Genomic DNA, 26,994 nt, shown 5'->3' on the forward strand with positions numbered 1-26,994 from the left:
TGGTGTGGGGGTGCTTTGCTGGTGACACTGTCTGTGATTTATTTAGAATTCATGGCACACTTAACCAGCATGGCTACCACAGCATTCTGTAGTGATACGCCATCCCATCTGGTTTGGGCTTAATGGGACTATCATTTGTTTTTCAACAGGACAATGACCCAACACACCTCCAGGCTGTGTAAGGGCTATTTGACCACTATTATTCTACAATGTAGAAAATAGTAAAAATAAAGAAAAACCCTTGAATGAGTAGGTGTTCTAAAACTTTTAACCGTGTGTGTGTGTGTGTGTGTGTGTGTGTGTGTGTGTGTGTGTATATATATACACACACACACACACACACACACACACACACACACATACACATATATATACACATATATATACACACACACATACATACATACACTTTCAGCTTTATGAATACAGGCCATGGTCCAGTCACTTCTTTGTTTAAATATGTACTTAGATCAGCAGTTAGCTGTGAACTGGTAACGTGTGTATCTGTTTCTTCTGGTCGTACTCCATGCGTCCCTTCCTGAACCCCGGCTCCTCGCTCTCCATCCACGTCTCCTGACTGAAGTCTGGGAAGAAGAAACTGATCTCCCTGCGTGCCGATTCTGCCGAATCTGGAAACGGGAGGAATTGTAAATTCATTTATAAGAAGACCTTTATTATCCCAGGCTTGGGAAATTAGTTTGGCATGTTAGGTTTCACAAGATTATTACACAACCTCAAGAGTTAAAGAACATAATTGGTTAAAGAACATTGTGATAAAAAAAAAAAATGTGTTATTTATATATTTTAGAATTTTTATTTATTTATTTATTTTTTATATATATTTTTTACATTTAGCAGACGCTCTTATCCAGAGCGACTTACAGGAGCAATTAGGGTTAAGTGCCTTGCTCAAGGGCTCATCGACAGATTTTTCACCTAGTCGGCTCGGGGATTAGAACCAGCGACCTTTCGGTTACTGGCACAACGGTCTTAACCACTAAACGCTACCTGCCGCCCCACAAAGTATACCAGTTTAATTTAAGGACCAAAGGATTGACAGCCGTCCCATATAGATTGCAAAATAGTTGGGAAGAGATTTTCGATGTACCGATTCCATGGCATAGTGTTTATGAACTGATACGCAAAACGACGCTGGATTCAAAACATAACTTCTCAATTTAAATTATTATACAAAATTCTTGCTACCAATATAATGTTATTTATATGGGGGATACAATCTTCCGAGCTCTGCAGATTTAGCTGCGAAGAGACAGAATCATTAGATCATTTGTTTTGGTACTGTCCATTTGTAGCTTGTTTTTGGACACAGGTCCAGGAATGGCTAAAGGATCGCAATATTTACCTGGAGCTAACCCTGCAGATAGCACTACTGGGTGATCTGAAAAGTCATAGTCAAATCGATCAATAATATAATAATACTTTTAGCAAATATGTTTATTTCAATTTACAATCTGTAGAAACAATGAGAATTGAAAGGTTCAGAACTTTTGTAAAACATCACAGTACAGTTGAAAAATATGGCAAATAGAAATCCTATATGGATGGTGTTCAGAAATAGATGGGAGGTGTTAAATGGAGTTGAAGGATGGGACTAATAACAACTAACAACAACTAATAACAACAAGATAACTAATGTAAAGCATACTGTGTCCATAATAAGTATATAGGTTATAGGTTGAGAGCTTTTGTGAAAGAGCACAGTTAGAAAGATATGGCATATAGAAAGCAAACCGGATGGACATCATGAAAATGATCGGAGAGGTAGAGGAAGATCAGGAGAAAAAACAAACAAAATATAATTATTGTAAAATTGACTGTGTCCATAAAATGTAGATAGTATGTATAAGCTGGAAGTAGAGGCCTAAGCATTGTTGTCCACTAGTTTACTCCAATTAGGGAAGGGGTGGTGGGGTTGGAAAGTAATTAAGGGAAATATATTTTCAAAAAGGATATGTATATGTAGTATGTATGTATGTATGTGTATATATGCGAGAGAAAAAAACATATGGGGGATTGGAAGTGATGCAGACAATTACATTGATGGAAGTTACAATCTATCTGCAATATTAAAGCTGATCTACCCCCTAACAAAATAAGTAAAAAAAATAATAATAATAATAATTAAAGGGTTTATGGAAATTACTATTAGTGTGATCAACTAATCTTTAAATGACATTGATGTTATGAAAGTTATGGCATTCAGTTTATGGTCAGGAGACCCAACCACCAGCACCAACCAAAATATGAAGATAAAGTTGTATATGGGCTGCGGTGCCCCAAAAGTCTTGTAGACTGCAAATCAGTAGAGGAGATTACTGAGCAGGAAAAAAAAAAGTTTAGCAATCTACTAATTCAATACTTGAGCCAGCCCCGACGTTTCAGCTGTTGCCTTTCTCAAAGGATTCTGGTTGTCTAATACAAAACCTATATTGATAGCTATCATACACAATTAATACCCTAGATCATTTGATTGACAGCTATAAGTAACTGTCAGTGTGGGTGTTGCGTGTGTGGCACAGAAACATTGTGTACGTCTCTTCCTATATAAATCAGGACCAGAATGTCCTGACAAGGTAGAATTTGTTTTCTTTTTTTTTTTTGTCAGAAAAAAGAAAAAGTATGAAAAAAAAGACTCACTAACTGTAAGTGGCTCTGGATAAGAGCGTCTGTTAAATGACTAAAATGTCAATGTAAATGTAAATAGGGATCCATTTCAGACCCATGAGAGTCCTGGGGGACTTACCAGAGCCGTGTGTGGTATTCCTGGTGTCAGTGAGTCCGTACTGGGCTCTGATGCTTAAGGGCGATGTGTAGTGGGCCCTGAACACCTTGGTAGGACCCATCAGTTCTCTCCAGTGGGTGATGGCGTCCTCTCTAGCCAGGACGTACGCCCGCATCGGACCACTGGATCACAACAGACAAAAATGGGGGGAAAAAACGTTAAAACTAGGGAGCCTTTAGACAAAAGAGTTCCACCCATTCTGTGTGAGGTAAATATTTATTTACTATTTATCACAGGGCCCCGTGTAGCTCAGTTGGTGGCGCTAAATGACTAAAATGTAAGTACAAGAGTACCATTATTTTAAATTATATTTGCTTTGTAAATTTCATTTGACTACAGGTCAAAATGCTCTTCAATCGAACGCTGCTGGCACCCGCCCGCCCGACTAGAATCACTACTCTCGGCGGGTCTGACTTAGAATATGTGGACAACTACAAATACCTAGGTGTCTGGTTAGACCGTAAACTCTCCTTCCAGACTCACATCAAGCATCTCCAATCCAAAGTTAAATCTAGAATCGGCTTCCTATTTCGCAACAAAGCCTCCTTCACTCATGCTGCCAAACATGCCCTCGTAAAACGGACTATCCTACCGATCCTTGACTTCGACGATGTCATTTACAAAATAGCCTCCAACACTCTACTCAGCAAATTGGATGTAGTCTATCACAGTGCCATCCGTTTTGTCTCCAAATCCCCATATACTACCCACCATTGTGACCTGTACGCTCTCGTTGGTTGGCCCTCACTACATATTCGTCGCCAAACCCACTGGCTCCAGGTTATCTATAAATCACTTCTAGGCAAATCCCCGCCTTATCTTAGCTCATTGGTCACCATAGCAGCACCCACCCGTAGTCTGCGCTCCAGCGGGTATATCTCACTGGTCATCCCCAAAGCCAACACCTCCTTTGGCCGCCATTCCTTCCAGTTCTCTGCTGCCAATGACTGGAACGAACTGCAAAAATCTCTGAAGCTGGAGACTCTTATCTCCCTCACTAACTTTAAGCATCAGTTGTCAGAGAACCTTACCGATCACTGCACCTATACACAGCCCATCTGTAATTAGCCCACCCAACTACCTCATCCCCATATTGTTATTTATTTTGCTCATTTGCACACCAGTATCTCTATTTGCACATCATCTTCTGCACATCTATCACTCCTGTGTTAATACAAAATTGTAATTATTTTGCACTATGGCCTATTTATTGCCTTACCTCCATAACTTACTACATTTGCACACACTGTATATAGATGTTCTATTGTGTTATTGACTGTACGTTTTTGTTTATTCCATATGTAACTCTGTGTTGTTGTTTTTAATCGCACTGCTTTGCTTTATCTTGGCCAGGTCGCAGTTGTAAATGAGAACTTGTTCTCAACTGGCTTACCTGGTTAAATAAAGGTGGAGGGTGGAAAAAGGGGGAGAATGTGGTGTTTGCTTAAATGTTCAAAACGTGGTAAAGGACCAGATCCAATCAAAGACCCCCGATACACAGTAGCACAACAGGTTATAAAAGACAACCCACAAGGAAAAGAGAGTCCTTAAAAAAATAAAACCTCTTAACGTTAAACAAAACAAACAAGAAGCTGTGATGTCACCGCCACTCATCTACACACTCTTTCAGGAGCTCAGAATAACATTAAACAAAAAAATAATACATTTGACCAGAACCTGGCTCTGGTCTAAAGTAGTACACTGCATAGGGAATAGGGTGCCATTTGGGATGCAGAACAAAGGAGAATGGCGTGGAAGAACACCTTTAGAAGCCAGAGGGGTGCCCTGCATGGGGTCTACAGAACTAGGTCCAGTTCTGAATGAGGTGCTGACAGCCAGCAGACAGCCCACAGAGCTGCCTCAAAGACGGGATGGATCCAAGTGGTTCGTACGGGGGGCTCTCAGAGGATAGAAATAGGACCAAGCTCAAGTGATGTAGTCTTTTATTGTGGGATGTCTCAACAGATGCTTTTCTATTCACTATGTATGTAAGCAACAGTACTTGAGTTTCCATGTGTTTGTCACATTCATACCGCTGAGATACGAAGGCTGCGTTTACACAGGCAGCCCAATTCCTATTCTCTTTCCACTAATTGGTCTGTTGACCAATCAGATCAGCTCTCTTTCCACTAATTGGTCTGTTGACCAATCAGATCAGCTCTCTTTCCACTAATTGGTCTGTTGACCAATCAGATCAGCTCTCTTTCCACTAATTGGTCTGTTGACCAATCAGATCAGCTCTCTTTCCACTAATTGGTCTGTTGACCAATCAGATGAGCTCTTTTGCCAATAATTGGCCAAAATATCAGAATTGGGCGAAGGTACGCCATTGAGTCAAAGTTAAATGAGTTACATCCTGGGTTTAGTTGTCATCTCAAAAGATGCTTTTGTCTTTACATTCAACAGCACTTACATCACATTATACTGGGAGATAAAGGTCAGTTATACAATAAATATGAGTCAGAGGACACGTCCCAAACGGCAGCCTGTTCCCTATATAGTGCACTACTTTTGTCCAAATAGGGTGCCATTTGGGACACAGTAAAGTTATGTAAGCTACATTAAAGTGTGGGGAGAAATGACTTGAAGCTTACCTGGACATGAACTCAACCAGTCTTTGGTAGAAGAACCGTCCTGAGAGATGAGACAAACACACGAAGACGCATCAAAGACTTCAGGTGGTTCTATGTGGTGATATCAGGTGGTTCTATGTGGTGATATCAGGTGGTTCTATGTGGTGATATCAGGTGGTTCTATGTGGTGATATCAGGTGGTTCTATGTGGTGATATCAGGTGGTTCTATGTGGTGATATCAGGTGGTTCTATGTGGTGATATCAGGTGGTTCTATGTGGTGATATCAGGTGGTTCTATGTGGTGATATCAGGTGGTTCTATGTGGTGATATCAGGTGGTTCTATGTGGTGATATCAGGTGGTTCTATGTGGTGATATCAGGTGGTTCTATGTGATGATATCAGGTGGTTCTATGTGATGATATCAGGTGGTTCTTTGTGGTGATATCAGGTGGTTCTTTGTGGTGATAGAGTGTGCATTCAGAAAGTATTCAGATCCCTTGACTTTTTCCACATTTTGTTACATTACAGCCTTTTTCTAAAATGTATTAAATTGTTATTTCCCCTCATCAATCAACACACAATACCCCATAATGACAAAGCAAAAACAGGTTTTTAGAAATGTTTGCTAATTTTTACAAAATTAACTGAAATATCACATTTACATAAGTATTCAGACCATTTACTCATGACTTTGTTGAAGCACCTTTTGCAGCGATTACATTCTCGAGTCTTCTTGGGTATGACGCTACAAGCTTGGCACACCTGTATTGGGGGAGTTTCTCCCATTCTTCTCTGCAGATCCTCTCAAGCTCTGTCAGGTTGGATGGGGAGCGTCGCTGCACAGCTATTTTCAGGTCTCTCCAGAGACGTTCGATCGGGTTCAAGTCCGGGCTCTGGCTGGGCCACTCAAGGACATTCAGAGACTTGACCCGAAGCCACTCCTGCGTTGTCCTGGCTGTGTGCTAAGGGTCATTGTCCTGTTGGAAGGTGAACCTTCGCCCCAGTCTGAGGTCCTGAGCGCTCTGGAGCAGGTTCTCATTAAGGATCTCTCTGTACTGTGCTCCGTTCATCTTTGCCTCGATCCTGACTAGTCTCCTAGTCCCTGCTTCTGAAAAACATCCCCACAGCATGATGCTGCCACCACCATGCTTCACCGTAGGGATGGTGCCAGGTTTCCTCCAGACGTGACGCTTGGCATTCAGGCCAAAGAGTTCAATCTTGGTTTCATCAGACCAGAGAATCTTGTTTCTCATGGTCTGAGAGTCCTTTAGGTGCCTTTTGGCAAACTCCAAGTGGGCTGTCATGTGCCTTTTACTAAGGAGTGGCTTCCGTCTGGCCACTCTACCATAAAGGCCTGATTGGTGGAGTGCTGCAGAGATGGTTGTCCTTCTGGAAGGTTCTCCCATCTCCACAGAGGAACTCTGGAACTCTGTCAGACCATTGAGTTCTTGGTCACATCCCTGACTAAGCCCTTCTCCACCGATTATCAGTTTGGCTGGGTGGCCAGCTCTAGGATGAGTTTTGGTGGGTCCAAACGTCTTCCATTTAAAAATGATGGAGGCCACTGTGTTCTTGGGGACCTTCAATGCTGCAGAAATGTTTTCGTACCCTTCCCCAGATCTGTGCCTCGACACAATCCTGTCTCGGAGCTCTACAGACAATTCCTTTAACCTCATGGCTTGGTTTTTGCTCTGACATGCACTGTCAACTGTGGAACCTTATATAAACACGTGTGTGCCTTTCCAAATCATGTCCAATCAATTGAATTTACCACAGGTGGATTCCAATCAAGTTGTAGAAACATCTCAAGGATGATCAATGGAAACAGGATGCACCTGAGCTCAATTTCGAGTCTCATAGCAAAGGGTCTGAATACATATGTAAATAAGGTATTTCTATTTCTGTACACACACACACACGGTCAAAAGTTTTAGAACACCTACTCATTCAAGGGTTTTTCTTTATTTTTACTATTTTCTGCATTGTAGAATAATAGTGAAGACATCAAAACTATGAAAAAACACATATGGAATCATGTAGTAACCACAAAAGTGTTAAACAAATCAAAATATATTGTATATTTGAGAATCTTCAAATAGCCACCCAGCTTTGCACACTCTTGGCATTTTCTCAACCAGCTTCATGAGGTAGTCACCTGGAATGTATTTAAATTAACAGGTGTGCCTTCTTAAAAGTTAATTTGTGGAATTTCTTTCCTTCTTAATACGTTTGAGCCAATCAGTTGTGTTGTGAAGATAGCCCTATTTGGTAAAAGACCAAGTCCATATTATGCAAGAACAGCTGCCCGTTGCTGACAGGTGTAGAAAATCGAGCACACAGCCATGCAATCTCCATAGACAAACATTGGCAGTAGAATGGCCTTACTGAAGAGCTCAGCGACTTTCAACGTGGCACCGTCATAGGATGTCACCTTTCCAACAACTCAGGTCTTCAAATTTCTTGTTAGAGCTGCCCCGGTCAACTGTAAGTGCTGTTATTGTGAAGTGGAAACGTCTAGGAGCAACAACGGCTCAGCCGCGAAGTGGTAGGCCACGCAAGCTCACAGAACGGGACCGCCGAGTGCTGAAGTGAGTAGCGCGTAAAAATCATCTGTCCACGGTTGCAACACTCACTACCGCGTTCCAAACTGCCTCTGGAAGCAACGTCCGCACAAAAATTGTTAGACGGGAGCTTCAGGAAATGGGTTTCCATGGCCGAGCAGCCGCACACAAGCATAAGATCACCATGTGCAATGCCAAGCGTCGACTGGAGTGGTGTAAAGCTCGCAGCCATTGGACTCCGGAGCAGTGGAAATTAGTTCTCTGGAGTGATGAATCACACTTCACCATCGGACTGGGTTTGGTGGATGCCAGGAGAACACTACCTGCTCCAATGCATAGTGCCAACTGTAAAGTTTGGTGGAGGAGGAATAATGGTCTGGGGCTGTTTTTCAGTGAAGGGAAATCTTAACACTACAGCATACAATGACAGTCTACACGATTCTGTGCTTCCAACTTTGTGGCAACAGTTTGGGGAAGGCCCTTTCCTGTTTCAGCATGACAATGCCCCCGTGCACAAAGCGAGGTCCATACAGAAATGGTTTGTCGAGATCGGTATGGAAGAACTTGACTGGCCGGCACAGAGCCCTGACCTCAACCCCATCGAACACCTTTGGGATGAATTGGAACACCGACTGCGAGCCAGGCCTAATCGCCCAAAATCAGTGCCCGACCTCACTAATGCTCTCGTGGCTGAATGGAAGCAAGTCCCCGCAGCAATGTTCCAACATCTAGTGGAAAGCCTTCCCAGAAGAGTGGAGGCTGTTATAGCAGCAAGAGGGGGGGGGGGGAACAACTCCATATCAATGCCCATGATTTTGGAATGAGATGTTTGACGAGAAGGTGTCCACATACTTTTGGTCATGTTGTGTATAGTGCTTTTAAAGCTGGAGTTGAAGTTGTGCCTTAAAAAGCTAGTCACAGTTAAAAGTATGTTCAGGCAGGAAAAAACGGATAATTAACTTCTAGCAGGCTTCACATAATAGATATGAGTCTGTCTGACATTTTAAGGTTGTCGTGATCGTAGGTGCCACTCAACTGGAGAAGAGATTGTATTACCATACGGAGTCGATAGCGTTCCCTCTGTAGTGTGGTTTAGTTTAAGCCTTCGACTGCTGCTACTAAAACCTTAGCTGCGTGATCAGAAAACCCCAGAGAGAATACTGTAGCGACCCTGTGTTTATAGGTTTATAGCTCCGGATATCGACTCTGCCACACGAACATGCTTTTGTGGCACAGTCGATGGCGCGCAGAGCTACGGGCCAGAAGGTTGAGGGTATCGAGCCGCACTCCCTGCCTGTTTCATTACACTGGTGTCAGTAATACCACCGCAGACAAGCTCACTCTCCCTGCCTGTTTCATTACACTGGTGTCAGGAATACCACCGCAGACAAGCTCACTCTCCCTGCCTGTTTCATTACAATACATATCAAGCTAATATGTTTTCTACGGTAGAACCATATTCAGCTGATAAAATGTATCTGCATGTTCAGAATAAAATCCATAAAGACATTTCTACGGTAGAACCATCTAGAACCTTACCTGCATGTTCAGAGTAGAATCCATAAAGATATGTTCTAATTCTACAGTAGAACCATCTAGAACATTACCTGCATGTTCAGAATAGAATCCATAAAGATATGTTCTAATTCTATGGTAGAACCATCTAGAACCTTACCTGCATGTTCAGAATAGAATCCATAAAGACATGTTCTAATTCTATGGTAGAGCCATCTAGAACCTTACCTGCATGTTCAGAATAGAATCCATAAAGACATGTTCTAATTCTATGGTAGAACCATCTAGAACCTTACCTGCATGTTCAGAGTAGAACTTCTCAGAGTCCTGTCTCCTCCACACCAGGTCTTTGGACCTGACAATGATGAAGTTGTTCTCCAGGATTCTCTGGTGAAGGGCCTGGAAGGTAGAGAAGCGTTTCTTCTTATCCAGATACTAAATAAGAGTATACAGTACTACTCTCATCTAAATACTAGACTCTCACCAACATTTTGGGACTATCATCACCATTGTCAAATGGTGTACTCTGAAAATGTCAACAACCCAATATTGATGGATGGTTTTACATCTTAGAAAACGCGTCCCCTGATACTCCCCTCCTGTGCAGATGAAGGCAGACCGACAGACAATCGGCTTTAAAGGAACTGAAGTATTCAAATGGAACAGTGCAATAAATTGAATCTTTGATGGTCATTGCATCTTCCATCTCCTTTCTTTGAGCCAGTGGGCAGAGTAATTAAATAAGAAAAAGAACAGAAGATGATAACATTTGATTGAAGATGCAGATGGAATTGGTGTTTATTATGGACCATTGAAAATGACTTCATAAATCAACTTCTCACAATCAATGTTTTAAAAGCTGATGTGATGAATTCCTAAAATGATCAAGTGTTTACAATAGGCAAAGATACTATCATACTGGTAACTAACCACAAGATACTATCATACTGGTAACTAACCACTAGATACTATCATACTAGTAACTAACCCAAATATACTACCATACTGGTAACTAACCACAAGATACTATCATACTAGTAACTAACCCAAAGATACTATCATACTAGTAACTAACCCAAAGATACTATCATACTGGTAACTAACCACTAGATACTATCATACTAGTAACTAACCCAAATATACTACCATACTGGTAACTAACCACAAGATACTATCATACTAGTAACTAACCCAAATATACTACCATACTAGTAACTAACCCAAATATACTACCATACTGGTAACTAACCACAATATACTATCATACTAGTAACTAACCCAAATATACTACCATACTGGTAACTAACCCAAATATACTATCATACTAGTAACTAACCCAAATATACTACCATACTGGTAACTAACCACAAGATACTATCATACTGGTAACTAACCACAAGATACTATCATACTGGTAACTAACCACAAGATACTATCATACTAGTAACTAACCCAAATATACTATCATACTGGTAACTAACCACAAGATACTATCATACTAGTAACTAACCCAAATATACTACCATACTGGTAACTAACCACAAGATACTATCATACTAGTAACTAAAAGATACTAACAGTAACTAACCCAAATATACTACCATACTGGTAACTAACCACAAGATACTATCATACTAGTAACTAACCCAAATATACTACCATACTGGTAACTAACCACAAGATACTATCATACTGGTAACTAACCACAATATAATATCATACTGGTAACCAACCACGATATACTATCATACTGGTAACTAACCACAATATACTATCATACTGGTAACTAACCACAATATACTATTATACTGGTAACTAACCACAATATACTATCATACTGGTAACTAACCACAAGATACTATCATACTGGTAACTAACCACAATATACTATCATACTGGTAACTAACCACAATATACTATCATACTGGTAACTAACTACAATATACTATTATACTGGTAACTAACCCCCTTTGTTCCCCCTTTTGTCTGTGCAATAGGTGTTAGTCTGAAATGGCTCTGATATGTGATTGTAATTTGGTCCACAAAAACAGATGATTTCAACATGATTATCTGAATAGCCTAATGTGTGTGTGTGTGTGTCTATAGCCTACAGTATAATGTAGCCAGTGTATTTCCAATCACGGATTCCATTAAACAAACGCAAGCCATTAGCCATCAGTCACATAGACCTCACTCACCTCTAAGATGAGAGGATGCGCCATCGCATCTGGCTTGATCACCGCGAGGGTGAGCTGCAGTGCCTTCGCACAGCGATGTGTGGTTAACATTCCTGGAAAAATGGCAAAGAACAAAAGGTAGACAACTAAATAGTCGCGTTAAGGCACAGAACACACGCCCTCCGTTTGCACAACAGTACCAGTTATCGTTCAGATTCAGCTTAGCTGGACAACGTTACAGAACACGGAAACAAATTGCACTGCACAGATCAATGTAACGTCGACAGGTGCATTGGAAATGGCCAACAAATAGCAGGCTACACCAGTTACTTTGACAGTATGAATTTTGCAAGAAAGTAAAATATCTGAAAGGTACAAAGCTTGTTTCTTAGTAGCTAACGTTAGATAATGTAATGGTTGCAGTGCTATTTATATGGGCGCCACCATTTTGGTAAATGCGTTAGCTACCGTTGTTAACGTTATTGGGAATTATTCGCTACATCAAAATATTAATTACACGTCAACAATAACATACGTTTTGAGGCAGTTAAAATCAATCTTTGGATCTAAATATATTATTAATATTCATTAGATTTTTCTGCCCTTTCTCCTACCTGATCCGCTCTTAAAGAGTCCCCAAGTTTCTCAACCCCAATTTTTAGTTCCACATGTTTAATGTTCCGCGTATTTCACACATTCTACAGGAGATGGCAGATGGCGATATTGAGTCATTTCATCTGACCTTCCAAAGGGACAGCATGCAGCCGGCGAAACACTCTATCCTGTGGACCGGTTCGTACATAATACTTTCTCCATTCAGGCTGCAAAGGCGTCCATTTCCTCCTTAACTCGATTTTATTGAGAGAAGGCGGGGGAAAATATGTGTACTTTCTTTAAGAAACACAATTTTCCACCACTGCTAGAGTGGCTAATGCTACTTCCTGATGTTGTACCAACTTTCAGCCAGGGATAAACAACAGACTGCTGCAACCCGATTAGCTGAACTCAATATGCAACATCCGGAACTAGCATTCCAAGGCATTATCCACTCTAGCATGGTGGTAGAAAATGGTTTCATAAATAAAATACTCATATTTTCCCAGTTTTCTCCCGCCTTCTCGCCATTAAGTCGAGTTAAAGGGATACTTTAGGATTTTGACTATGAAGCCCTTTATATAACTATTTCCCCAGAGTCCGATGAACTTGTGGATACCATGTTTATATCTCTGTGTGCAGTTTGAAGGAAGTTGCTAACGAGCATTAGCGCAATTGCTAATTAGCATTAGCACAATGACTGTTTTTCGTCTATGGTAACTGCTAGCATGGTAGTAGATAACATAGACTTCCAGTCACTGCGCTAACGCTAGTTAGCATTGGCTGGCGAAACTACCTTTGACTAACTTCATACTGGATGCAAAGACATAAAATGGTATCCATGAGTTCATCTGACTGGGGAAGGGGAAGTAGATAAAAGGGCTTCATTAACAAAATCCCGAAATATCCCTTTAAAGAGGAAATCCACACCTTTGCAGCCTGAATGGAGAATGTTTTATGTATGAACTGGTCCATGGGGGATACGAGTGTATAGCCAGGCTGCATACAATTCCTTTGGACGGTAAGATGAAACAACTCAATAAAAAATAATGGTCATATGTCTTGTGCGTTGCACTAGTGTTCAATTTGACAAATGAATAATTGTAGAATTTTGTAATGCCAATGCACATCAAATATGAAAGAAGAAAAAATTAACGTTCCCTTTGTGGCACAATCACTGAAGAACGTCTTGTGTGGCTGGCTTTGTACACACAAAACCAACATCTAGGCTAGTTGATCAGCCCCCCCTTACCCCACCCCACCCCCCAAATCCATCCACCTCTGGCCTGCTGGCTCCCCTACCTCTGCGGAAGCATAGTTCCCGCTCAGCCCAGTCAAAACTGTTCGCTGCTCTGGCACCCCAATGGTGGAACAAGCTCCCTCACGACGCCAGGACAGCGGAGTCACTCACCACCTTCCGGAGACATTTGAAACCCCACCTCTTTAAGGAACACCAGGGATAGGATAAGTAATCCTTCTACCCCCCTTACCCCCCCCCAAAAAAAATAATAATAATAATTGTAAAGTGGTTATCCCACTGGCTATAAGGTTAATGCACCAATTTGTAAGTCGCTCTGGATAAGAGCGTCTGCTAAATGACGTAAATGTAAATGTAAATGTTGATCAGTGTACTGTTCTGTACACTCTGTGTGTTGATAGATAAACATAGCCATGATGACAAGTCCATCATCTTGTTCCTCTTACAGCCATGGTATCCACAGTCCATCAAACATACTCTTTAAGCTCTTTAAGCATTTCATTGTGCTGCGTGGACCCCCGTACATATGACAAATAAACTTGACTTCACTCAGACACCATCTAAACAACACCAGTTTGGTTTGCATCACTTGATTTTAAAGACGTTTTTTATGCAATCCACAAAAAAATATTTCTGCAAGAAAAAAATGACTAATTTATGTTGGTGTAATAAAGGAAAGTCACACATTGGGAGTTACAATGAGGATGGAGTGACAGACAGTGAGTGTACAAAACATTAAGAACAACTTCCTGATATTGAGTTGGGTTGCAGTTCTAGACACACTCAAACCGGTGCGCCTGGCACCTACTGCCGTACTCCATTCAAAGGCACTTCAATATTTTGTCACCCTCTGAATGGCACACATACTGTACACGATCCATGTCTCAATTGTCTATGATCCTTCTTTAACCTGTCTCCTCCCCTTCATCTACACTGATTTTGAAGTTAATTTAACAAGTGACATCAATAAGGGATCATATCTTTCACCTGGATCCACCTGGTCAGTTTATGTCATGGAAAGAACAGGTGTTCCTGATGTTTTTTACACTCAGTGTATGTGACAGATCTTTGTCTTTGGAATACTGTCAATGTGAGAGACTGGCCATGACAGCTCTGAACACCTGGCAATACATTCCTACAGAGAGGGATGTCACACCCTAGAAAAGAGGAATGGGGGGTGAGAGAGAAAGAGAGAGAGAGAGAGAGAGAGAGAGCTGGGGAAGGAAGAGAGAGAGAGATAAAACTAGAATGCTATTTGGCTCTAAACAGAGAGTACACACGGGCAGAATACCTGACCACTGTGACTGACCCAATATTAAGGAAAGTTTTGACTATGTACAGACTCAGTGAGCATAGCCTTGCTATTGAGAGAGGCCGCTGTAGGCATACCTAGCTCTCAAGAGAAGACAGGCTATGTGCACACTGCCCACAAAATGAGGTGAAAACAGCTGCCCTTCCTAACCTCCTGCCAAATGTATGGCCATATTAGGGACACATATTTCCCTCAGATTACACAGACCCACAAAGAATTCAAAAACTCCACAGTGTGCCGTCACAGCAGCAAGATTTGTGACCTGTTGCCACAAGAAAAGGGCAACCAGTGAAGAACAAACACCATTGTAAATACAACCCATATTTATGTTTATTTATTTTCCCATTTGTACTTCAACACATCTTTACAACACCTTATATAGCCATAATATGACATTTGAAATGTCTCTATTCCTTTTGAACTATTGTAGGTGTAATGGTTACTGTTCATGCCTGATTCTTTATGTCACTTTTGTTTATTGTCTATTTCCCTTGCTTTGGCAATGTAAACATATGTTTCCCATGCCAATAAAGACCTTTGAACAAATAAAATGAGAGTAGGGAGGGGAGTTGGGTGGCACACAGATTTTGTCCCACCTGCCACAGCCATGTGACCTATAGCATAACACGTGTCACCACAGCTGTTACCTCCTCTGGGGGTGAGGAGGGGGGAGGGAGAAGAGGGGGGAGGGGAGAGAGAGATGGTCCGGAGTAGCCGTGGTCAGTTGGTGCAACCCTGTGCCTCACATTTCTTACTCCCAGAGGGGTGGTGGTGGTGAGAGGAGTGAGGGTGGTGGTGGTGAGAGAGGTGAGGGTTGTGGTGGTGAGAGAGGTGAGGGTTGTGGTGGTGAGAGAGGTGAGGGTTGTGGTGGTGAGAGAGGTGAGGGTTGTGGTGGTGAGAGAGGTGAGGGTTGTGGTGGTGAGAGAGGTGAGGGTTGTGGTGGTGAGAGGGGAGGTGGTATTTGTATTTATTAAAGATCCCCATTAGTTTCTGCCAAGGCAGCAGCTACTCTTCCTGGGGTCCAGCAACATTAAGGCAGTTATATACAAGAAAAAATATTACATGACATTACATTTCATAACACTTTACCCAATACATTCAGTGTGTTCCCTCAGGCCACTACTCCACTATCACATATTTACAATACAACATCCATGTGTACGTGTGTGTAGAGTGCGTGTCTTATCATGAGTATGTGTGTCTGTTCACAGTCCCCGCTGTTCCATAAGGTGTATTTGTATCTGTTTTTTAAAATCTGATTCTACTGCTTGCATCAGTTACCTGATGTGGAATAGAGTTCCATGTAGTCATGGCTCTATGTAGGACTGTGCGCCTCCCATAGTCTGTTCTTGACTTGGGGATTGTGAAGAGACCTCTGGTGGCATGTCTTGTGGGGTATGCATGGGTGTCTGAGCTGTGTGCTAGTAGTTTAAACAGACAGCTCGGTGCATTCAACATGTCAACACTTCTTACAAATACAAGTAGTGATGAAGTCAATCTCTCCCTTTGAGCCATGAGAGATTGACATGTATATTATTAATGTTAGCTCAATGTGTACATTTAAGGGCCAGCCGTGCTGCCCTGGTCTGAACTAATTGTAAAGTCCCTCTTTGTGGCACCTGACCACACGACTGGACAGTAGTCCAGATGAGACAAAACTAGGGCCTGTAGGACCTGCCTTGTTGATAGTGCTGTTAAGAATCCAGAGCAGCGCTTTATTATGGACAGACTTCTCCCCATCATAGCTACTGTTGCATCAACATGTTTTGACCATGACAGTTTACAATCCATAGTTACTCCAAGCAGTTTAGTCACCTCAACTTGCTCAATTCCACATTATTCATTACAAGATTTTGTTGAGGTTTAGGGTTTAGTGAATGATTTGTCCCAAATACAATGCTTTTAGTTTTTTGAAATGTTTCCTCCAACATCTTCACAAGGTCCTTTGCTGTTGTTCTGGGATTGATTTTCACTTTTCGCACCAAAGTACGTTCATCTCTAGGACACAGAACGCGTCTCCTTCCTGAGCGGTATGAAGGCTGCGTGGTCCCATGGTGTTTATACTTGCGTACTATTGTTTGTACAGATGAACGTGGTACCTTCAGGCGTTTGGAAATTGCTCCCAAGGATGAACCAGACTTGTGGAGGTCTACAATTTTTTTTCTGAGGTCTTGGCTGATTTCTTTTGATTTTCCCATGATGTCAAGCAAAGAGGCACTGAGTATGAAGGTAGGCCTTGAAATACATCCACAGGTACACCTCCAATTGACTCAAATGATGTCAATTAGCCTATCAAAAGCTTCTAAAGCCATGACATCATTTTCTGGAATTTTCCAAGCTGTTTAAGGGCACAGTCAACTTAGTGTATGTAAACTTCTGACCCACTGGAATTGTGATACAGTGAATTATAAGTGAAATAATCTGTCTGTAAACAATTGTTGGAAAAATTACTTGTGTCATGCACAAAGTAGACTTGCCAAAACTATAATTTGTTACCAAGAAATCTGTGGAGTGGTTGAAAACAAGTTTTAATGACTCCAACCTAAGTGTATGTAAACTTCCGACTTCAACTGTACATAGACACACTGGCGTACACATCACTGACAAACTGAAATGGACCACCCACACAGACAGATGCACAATTGAGAGCATCCTGTCGGGCTGTATCACCGCCTGGTATGGCAACTGCACCGCCCACAACTGCAAGGCTCTCCAGAGGGTGGTGTGGTCTGCACAAGGCATTAATGGGGGCAAACTACCCGCCCTCCAGGACACCTACAGCACCCGATGTCACAGGAAGGCCAAAAAGATAATCAAGGACATCAACCACCCGAGCCACTGCCTGTTCACCCCGCTATCATCCAGAAGGCGAGGTCAGTACAGGTGCATCAAAGCCGGGACCGAGAGACTGAAAAACAGCTTCTATCTCAAGGCCATCAGACTGTTAAACAGCCATCACTAGCACATTAGAGGCTGCTGCCTATAGACATAGACTAGAAATCACTGGCCAATTTAAGAAATGACACACACTTTAATAATATTTACATATCTTGCATTACTCATCTCATATGTATATACTGTATTCTATACTATTCTACTGTATCTTAGTCCATGCCGCTCTAACATCGCTTGTCCATATATGTATATATTCTTAATTCATTCCTTACTTAGATTTGTGTGTATTGGGTATATGTTGTGAAAGTGTTAGATATTACTTGGTAGATATTACTTGTTAGATATTACTGCACTGTCGGAGCGAGAAGCACAAGCATTTCACTGCACCCGCAATAACATCTGCTAAAGGTGCTCTAAAGCTCTTAAGGTCTCAACACACTAACAGAGCGAAGGAGCGACCTATACGGTCCGTTCCAAAATTTGAGCCACACAAAAAACATAGAACTATGTGTGAAAATGATGCTCCGTCACTATGTTTGCGTGAAATGTGTAGCGGCCTTTAACCCATGTCTGGTTGGCATCTGATCCTGTATCATCTTTGTTCTCTCTCTCTGATCCTGTACCCCCAAGCGATCCATGAACGCCCCCCAGACTCTGGAGGTGAACTGGGGACCTCGGTCAGACACTATATCCTCGGGAACCCCGTAGTGCCGGAAGACATGGGTAAACAGAGCCTCAGCGGTCTGTAGGGCAGTAGGGAGACCCGGCATTGGGAGGAGATGACAGGCCTTAGAAAACCGATCCACAACGACCAAAATGATGGTATTCCCCTGGGAGGGGGGAAGGTCGGTCACAAAGTCCACTGAGAGGTGAGACCATGGTCGTTGTGGAATGGGCAGGGGATGTAACTTCCCCCTGGGCAGGTGTCTAGGCGCCTTACACTGGGCGCACACCGAGCAGGAGGAGACAGCCTCACATCCCTAGCTAACGTTGGCCACCAGTATTTCACGCTAAGGCAGTGCACTGTCCGGCCAATACCTGGATGTCCAGAGGAGGGTGACGTATGAGCCCAATAAATAAGCCGATCACGAACCTCGAGCGGAACGTACGTCCGCCCCACAGGACACTCTGGGGGAGTAGGGTCGGTGCATGCACGCCCGCTCGATCTCCGCATCGACCTCCCACACCACCGGTGCCACCAGACAAGACTCCGGCAGTATGGGAGTAGGCTCAATGGACCTCTCCTCTGTGTCATACCGCCGGGACAGAGCGTCTGCCTTACCATTCTGGGACCCTGGGATGTACGTCATTTTTAAAATGAACCGGGTTAGAAACATATTCCACCTAGCCTGACGAGGGTTCAATCTCCTAGCTGCCCGGATGTACTCCAGGTTACGGTGGTCAGTCAGAATGAGGAAAGGGTGTTGAGCCCCCTCAAGCCAATGCCTCCACACCTTTAGGGCCTGAACCACGGCTAAAAGCTCCCTGTCCCCTACGTCATAATTTCGCTCCGCCGGGCTGAGCTTCTTAGAATAGAACGCACAGGGGCGGAGTTTAGGTGGCGTGCCGGACCGTTGCGACAGTACTGCCCCAATACCGGCCTCTGACGCGTCCACCTCTACTTGGAATGGTAAAGCGGGGTTCGGATGCGCCAGCACCGGAGCCGAAGTGAACAGGTTCTTCAGTTTAACAAATGCCCTGTCCGCTTCAGCTGACCACTGCAAACGCACCGGGCCCCCCTTCAGCAGGGACGTAATGGGAGCTGCCACCTGTCCAAAGCCCCGGATAAACCTCCGGTAGTAATTAGCAAAACCCAAAAACTGCTGCACCTCTTTAACAGTGGTTGGAGTTTGCCAATTACGCACGGCTGACACACGGTCAACCTCAATCTTCACACCTGACGCGGACATCCGATAACCCAAAAAGGAGATGGACTCCTGGAAAAACAAGCATTTCTCTGCCTTGACATACAAGTCATGCTCCAACAGCCTCCTCAACACTCGGCGCACCAGGGCTACATGCTCGGCTCGTGTAGAAGAGTACACTAGGATGTCGTCGATGTACACCACCACACCCTGCCCATGCATGTCCCGGAAGATCTCGTCCACAAAGGATTGGAAGACTGAAGGAGCATTCATTAACCCGTATGGCATGACGAGATACTCGTAATGACCCGAGGTGGTGCTGAATGCTGTTTTCCATTCATCTCCCTCCCTAATGCGCACCAGGTTGTACGCGCTCCTGAGATCCAACTTTGTGAAGAACCGCGCTCCGCATAATGATTCAGTCATACTCGCAATCAGAGGAAGAGGATAACTGTATTTAACCGTGATCTGATTGAGACTACGGTAATCAATACACGGGCGCAAACCCCCGTCCTTCTTCTTCACAAAGAAGAAACTCGAGGAAACCGGGGAAGTGGAGGTCCGTATGTATCCCTGTCTCAAGGACTCGGCTATGTAAGTCTCCATAGCCGCTGTCTCCTCTTGAGACAGGGGATACACATGGCTCCGCGGGAGTGCTGCTCCTGTTTGGAGGTCTATCGCACAATCCCCCTGTCTATGAGGTGGCAACCGTGTCGCCCTTGTCTTGCTGAACACGAGTAGCAATCCTCATATTCAGGGGGAATGCGTATTGCGGCACTTGGTTCGGACTCTCCACCGAGGTCGCCCCTACGGAAACACCTAGACATCTCCCTACACACTGGGCTGACCACTCCATAAGAGCCCTCTGTTGCCACGAAATGGTAGGATCATGGGCGATTAACCAGGGAAGCCCCAGCACCACGGGATACGCAGGAGAGTCGATCAGATATAACTGAATGGTCTCCTCATGACCCCCTGCGTAGTCATCTTAAGTGGTGCTGTGACTTCTCTAATCAACCCCGACCCCAGCGGCCGGCTGTCTAGGGCATGGACAGGGAAGGGGGCTTCCACCGGCCGGAGGGGAATTCCTAACCTTGAACAAAATTTACGATCAACAAAATTCCCAGCTGCGCCTGAATCTACTAGCGCCTTATGCTGGGAATGAGGTGCCACCTGTGGAAATCTCACAGGTATACACAGGTGAACAACAGAGAGCTCTGGGTAAGTGGGGCGCCTACTCACCTGAAATGACTCCCCAGTGCGTGACCTGTTGTCCCCTCTCCCAGGAGACCCTCGTTCATGGCGGCCCCAAGTTGCCGGATCATGGTGTCCTGATCGCTGATCCGTTCCTCCAGCGACTTGGGTGCCGCCGCTGCTCCTGCTGACTCCATGGGGGTGTGTTATTCTGTCAATGGCTGATGTGGATGTGGTGTGGAGTCAGGCGCAGGACACAGAAGCTTAGTCCAACAGACTTTACTGGACAGAAACACGACAATACAAAAACGGACCTCAACAAAACGGAGGCGAGCGATTACGCAAACTGTGCGTAAATAAACAAAATAGATAAGAGCAAAATACACAGCACCAACGGACAGGCGGACAATAACACACAATCTCACATACACAAAGCAGGAAACTTATAGGTCACATAATTAGACACAAACGGACACAGGTGCAACAGACAGACCAAACCAAACAAACATCGAAACATCCAACGGTGGTAGCTAGTACTCCGGGGACGACGAACGCCGAAGCCTGCCCGAGCAAGGAGGAGGAGCAGTCTCGGCCGAATTCGTGACAGTATCATCTTTGTTCTCTCTCTCTGATCCTGTATCATCTTTGTTCTCTCTCTCTCTGATCATGTATCATCTTTGTTCTCTCTCTCTGATCCTGTATCATCTTTGTACTCTCTCTCTGATCCTGTATCATCTTTGTTCTCTCTCTCTGATCCTGTATCATCTTTGTTCGCTCTCTCTGATCCTGTATCATCTTTGTTCTCTCTCTCTGATCCTGTATCATCTTTGTTCTCTCTCTCTGATCCTGTATCATCTTTGTTCTCTCTCTCTCTCTGATCCTGTATCATCTTTGTTCTCTCTCTCTGATCCTGTATCATCTTTGTTCTCTCTCTCGCTCTGATCCTGTATCATCTTTGTTCTCTCTCTCTGTGATCCTGTATCATCTTTGTTCTCTCTCTCTGTGATCCTGTATCATCTTTGTTCTCTCTCTCTGATCCTGTATCATCTTTGTTCTCTCTCTCTGATCCTGTATCATATTTGTTCTCTCTCTCTCTGATCCTGTATCATCTTTGTTCTCACTCTCTGATCCTGTATAATATGTGTACTCTCTCTCTGATCCTGTATCATCTTTGTTCTCTCTCGCTGATCCTGTATCATCTTTGTACTCTCTCTCTGATCCTGTATCATCTTTGTACTCTCTCTCTGATCCTGTATCATCTTTGTTCTCTCTCTCTGATCCTGTATCATCTTTGTTCTCTCTCTCTGATCCTGTATCATCTTTGTTCTCTCTCTCTGATCCTGTATCATCTTTGTTCTCTCTCTCTCTCTCTCTGATCCTGTATCATCTTTATTCTCTCTCTCTCTCTGATTCTGTATCATCTTTGTTCTCTCTCTCTCTGATCCTGTATCATCTTTGTTCTCTCTCTCTGTGATCCTGTATCATCTTTGTTCTCTCTCTCTGATCCTGTATCATCTTTGTTCTCTCTCTCTGATCCTGTATCATCTTTGTTCTCTCTCTCTCTGATCCTGTATCATATTTGTTCTCTCTCTCTCTCTGTGATCCTGTATCATCTTTGTTCTCTCTCTCTCTCTGATCCTGTATCATCTTTGTTCTCTCTCTCTGATCCTGTATCATCTTTGTTCTCTCTCTCTGGTCCTGTATCATCTTTGTTCTCTCTCTCTCTCTCTGATCCTGTATCATCTTTTTTCTCTCTCTCTGATCCTGTATCATCTTTGTTCTCTCTCTCTGATCCTGTATCATATTTGTTCTCTCTCTCTGATCCTGTATCATCTTTGTTCTCTCTCTCTCTGATCCTGTATCATCTTTGTTCTCTCTCTCTCTGTGATCCTGTATCATCTTTGTTCTCTCTCTCTCTCTGATCCTGTATCATCTTTGTTCTCTCTCTCTCTCTGATCCTGTATCATATTTGTTCTCTCTCTCTGATCCTGTATCATCTTTGTTCTCTCTCTCTCTCTGATCCTGTATCATATTTATTCTCTCTCTCTGATCCTGTATCATCTTTGTTCTCTCTCTCTCTCTCTGATCCTGTATCATCTTTGTTCTCTCTCTCTCTGATCCTGTATCATCTTTGTTCTCTCTCGCTGTGATCCTGTACCATCTTTGTTCTCTCTCTCTGATCCTGTATCATCTTTGTTCTCTCTCTCTGATCCTGTATCATCTTTGTTCTCGCTCTCTCTGATCCTGTATCATCTTTGTTCTCTCTCTCTCTCTGTGATCCTGTATCATCTTTGTTCTCTCTCTCTCTCTGATCCTGTATCATCTTTGTTCTCTCTCTCTCTGATCCTGTATCATCTTTGTTCTCTCTCTCTGTGATCCTGTATCATCTTTGTTCTCTCTCTCTGTGATCCTGTATCATCTTTGTTCTCTCTCTCTGATCCTGTATCATCTTTGTTCTCTCTCTCTGATCCTGTATCATCTTTGTTCTCTCTCTCTCTGATCCTGTATCATCTTTGTTCTCACTCTCTGATCCTGTATAATATGTGTACTCTCTCTCTGATCCTGTATCATCTTTGTTCTCTCTCTCTGATCCTGTATCATCTTTGTACTCTCTCTCTGATCCTGTATCATCTTTGTACTCTCTCTCTGATCCTGTATCATCTTTGTTCTCTCTCTCTGATCCTGTATCATCTTTGTTCTCTCTCTCTGATCCTGTATCATCTTTGTTCTCTCTCTCTGATCCTGTATCATCTTTGTTCTCTCTCTCTCTCTCTCTGATCCTGTATCATCTTTATTCTCTCTCTCTCTGATTCTGTATCATCTTTGTTCTCGCTCTCTCTGATCCTGTATCATCTTTGTTCTCTCTCTCTGTGATCCTGTATCATCTTTGTTCTCTCTCTCTGATCCTGTATCATCTTTGTTCTCTCTCTCTGATTCTGTATCATCTTTGTTCTCTCTCTCTCTGATCCTGTATCATCTTTGTTCTCTCTCTCTCTCTGTGATCCTGTATCATCTTTGTTCTCTCTCTCTCTCTGATCCTGTATCATCTTTGTTCTCTCTCTCTGATCCTGTATCATCTTTGTTCTCTCTCTCTGGTCCTGTATCATCTTTGTTCTCTCTCTCTCTCTGATCCTGTATCATCTTTTTTCTCTCTCTCTGATCCTGTATCATCTTTGTTCTCTCTCTCTCTCTCTGATCCTGTATCATCTTTGTTCTCTCTCTCTCTGATCCTGTATCATCTTTGTTCTCTCTCTCTCTGTGATCCTGTATCATCTTTGTTCTCTCTCTCTCTCTGATCCTGTATCATCTTTGTTCTCTCTCTCTGATCCTGTATCATATTTGTTCTCTCTCTCTGATCCTGTATCATATTTGTTCTCTCTCTCTGATCCTGTATCATCTTTGTTCTCTCTCTCTCTCTGATCCTGTATCATATTTATTCTCTCTCTCTGATCCTGTATCATCTTTGTTCTCTCTCTCTCTCTCTGATCCTGTATCATCTTTGTTCTCTCTCTCTCTGATCCTGTATCATCTTTGTTCTCTCTCTCTGTGATCCTGTATCATCTTTGTTCTCTCTCTCTGATCCTGTATCATCTTTGTTCTCTCTCTCTGATCCTGTATCATCTTTGTTCTCGCTCTCTCTGATCCTGTATCATCTTTGTTCTCTCTCTCTCTCTCTCTGTGATCCTGTATCATCTTTGTTCTCTCTCTCTCTCTGATCCTGTATCATCTTTGTTCTCTCTCTCTCTCTGATCCTGTATCATCTTTGTTCTCTCTCTCTCTGTGATCCTATATCATCTTTGTTCTCTCTCTCTCTGTGATCCTGTATCATCTTTGTTCTCTCTCTCTCTGTGATCCTGTATCATCTTTGTTCTCTCTCTCTCTGTGATCCTGTATCATCTTTGTTCTCTCTCTCTCTGATCCTGTATCATCTTTGTTCTCTCTCTCTCTCTGATCCTGTATCATATTTGTTCTCTCTCTCTCTGTGATCCTATATCATCTTTGTTCTCTCTCTCTGTGTGATCCTGTATCATCTTTGTTCTCTCTCTCTCTGTGATCCTGTATCATCTTTGTTCTCTCTCTCTCTCTGATCCTGTATCATCTTTGTTCTCTCTCTCTCTGATCCTGTATCATCTTTGTTCTCTCTCTCTCTCTGATCCTGTATCATCTTTGTTCTCTCTCTCTCTGTGATCCTATATCATCTTTGTTCTCTCTCTCTCTGTGATCCTGTATCATCTTTGTTCTCTCTCTCTCTGTGATCCTGTATCATCTTTGTTCTCTCTCTCTCTGATCATGTATCATCTTTGTTCTCTCTCTCTCTGATCCTGTATCATCTTTGTTCTCTCTCTCTGATCCTGTATCATCCTTGTTCTGTCTCTCTGATCCTGTATCATCCTTGTTCTCTCTCTCTCTCTGTGATCCTGTATCAAACATCCTCAGCTGGTTTACAGGCAGGCAGAGAGACATGGATCCTCCTCAGTCCTCACACACACATGCCCCCCCAACCCCCCCAACCCCCCGGTTGACTGTCTGGGACTGGGTGTTGCTACTGTTACTTGGCTCTGCCTGCAGTTGTCGCTCCTTTTGGTTGAACGGATGGACGGTTGGGGCAGCTGTCTGTCTAACTGACCCTCAGAGGAGATTGGGTGTCCGACCAACCGGCCGGCATTCTGCAAGCAGAGCAGGGCGTCATGTGAAGGAGACGTGTGTCACATGGCAGGAGGTTGATCACTTATCTTTGATATTACAGATTTCAGGCTGATCACTTTCCTCTGCTACAGATCTTCAGGGTTTTCAGGCTGATCACTTTCCTCTGCTACAGATCTTCAGGGTTTTCAGGCTGATCACTTTCCTCTGCTACAGATCTGCCGGGTTTTCAGAATCAGCCCTTGTAGTGACTTTGTGCTGAATAAATATGAAAATATCAAATCAACCAATCAAACAAGAGGACATTATCACATATGTATTGATGATAAACAAGCCTCTCTAATGAACATAATATGCTGCTCTATAGACTTGCTGTCAGAAAATAAAGCCTGTCAAGTAGAGTCATTCTCTGTAAATATATCTGACATTACCTGGCTACCCAAACTCCTTGCTCCAGCCAAAGACTACGCCAAGCCCACGGACGTTAGTTTCTTCTCCCCAATGAGGATCTGAGTACCTCCCCGATGATTTCTAGAACGCAAACACATTCTAACTGTCCTGATTGGTCCCAGAAACCGATGGGCTGGGCCAGAACACACGTGGGTAAAGCTGCGTTTAGAATATTTTGTCATTGGCTTTGATACTCTGAGTGGTTAGAGTTGATCCAATCGCTGATGACTTTGTTTTGTACAACACCCCTCTATTTGACATCACCACAAATGACTTGAACGAAGGCAGTCTCAGACTGACGTATGTAGGGGATAGAGCAGTGGAAGAATACAGTTTGAGTCGTCAGGCAGTATCTGACCTGCAGACCCTGATTACCCCAGTGCACCCTGGTCTGGTCCAGGACATTACAGATCACCTGTCACACGGTCACATGGTCGGTCACTCGGGGGGTGAACCTGGCCTGACCGTGGCTGCGTCCCAAATGGAACCCTATCCACCGTATAGTGCACTACTTCTGACCAGGTTCTACAGGGCTCCAGGGGACATTTGGGACGCAGAAGTCCATTACAACAGGGTATGCTGACACCAGCTACAGCAACAGCACACGTCCCATTGTGTCATGTGTTGTTTGTCGGGTGAAGGGAGAGGCTGGGGGGGTGTTGTTGCAGGTCAGAGGTGCATTTCCTGTTAGTATCGCACCGTTTAGGGTTCGATGAGCATGGAGACAAAGTACTATATTTTACCTACAAAAGGCCATATTTTATATATTTTGACATGGTTTTAGAGTAGTTTATACATTGTTAATAATTAGCTCATAGATCGTTTCTAAATATGTACACCACAGACTATTGTGTTTAAACCATTGTATTGTATTCTCAAGTAAGATACATGTTATTTTTAGATCAGGATGTATCTGAAGGGTACACAAGTTACACTGGTTCTAGAAGGGATGTATCTGAAGGGTACACAAGTTACATTGGTTCTAGAAGGGATGAATCTGAAGGGTACACAAGTTACATTGGTTCTAGAAGGGATGAATCTGAAGGGTACACAAGTTACATTGGTTCTAGAAGGGCATGGAGGGGAATCAATGCATAGAAGATTCCCACCCTGTCGATCAACTGATGGACATGAAGAGATACCAGTTGTCT

The 26,994-nt window shown here is 43.2% G+C and overlaps 1 protein-coding gene across 3 annotated transcripts; it reads right to left on the minus strand.

Annotated features, from left to right (window-relative positions):
- Positions 1-354: 354 nt before the first annotated feature.
- On the minus strand, positions 355-25,907 carry nme6 (NME/NM23 nucleoside diphosphate kinase 6). 3 transcript variants are annotated; one of them, XM_041859917.2, is made up of 7 exons: positions 25,825-25,907; positions 25,377-25,651; positions 11,653-11,744; positions 9,751-9,853; positions 5,398-5,437; positions 2,765-2,925; positions 355-629 (listed from the first exon to the last, which is right to left on the minus strand). In XM_041859917.2, exons 3-7 carry the CDS (start codon positions 11,740-11,742, stop codon positions 478-480), a joined length of 546 nt encoding a protein of 181 aa, XP_041715851.1. In that variant the 5' UTR covers positions 11,743-11,744; positions 25,377-25,651; positions 25,825-25,907; the 3' UTR covers positions 355-477. The 3 variants fall into 3 exon arrangements, with proteins under 3 accessions (XP_041715851.1, XP_041715850.1, XP_041715852.1); XM_041859916.2 differs by lacking the exons at positions 25,377-25,651; positions 25,825-25,907 and adding an exon at positions 12,246-12,342; XM_041859918.2 differs by lacking the exons at positions 25,377-25,651; positions 25,825-25,907 and adding an exon at positions 12,167-12,225.
- Between the last annotated feature and the right edge of the window lie 1,087 nt (positions 25,908-26,994).

The sequence above is a fragment of the Coregonus clupeaformis genome, chromosome 33, assembly GCF_020615455.1.
Source record: "Coregonus clupeaformis isolate EN_2021a chromosome 33, ASM2061545v1, whole genome shotgun sequence".
Taxonomy (NCBI): Eukaryota; Metazoa; Chordata; class Actinopteri; order Salmoniformes; family Salmonidae; genus Coregonus; species Coregonus clupeaformis.

Bases quoted from the DNA above. Each gene is read 5' to 3' on its own strand.
- nme6 (XM_041859917.2), bottom strand. From the start codon at position 11,742: ATGTTAACCACACATCGCTGTGCGAAGGCACTGCAGCTCACCCTCGCG. The intron at 5,438-9,750 runs GTAAGGTTCTAG...CTCATCTCTCAG, and splicing joins GTTCTACTCTGAACATGCAG to GACGGTTCTTCTACCAAAGA. The intron at 630-2,764 runs GTAAGTCCCCCA...TCCCGTTTCCAG, and splicing joins GAATACCACACACGGCTCTG to ATTCGGCAGAATCGGCACGC.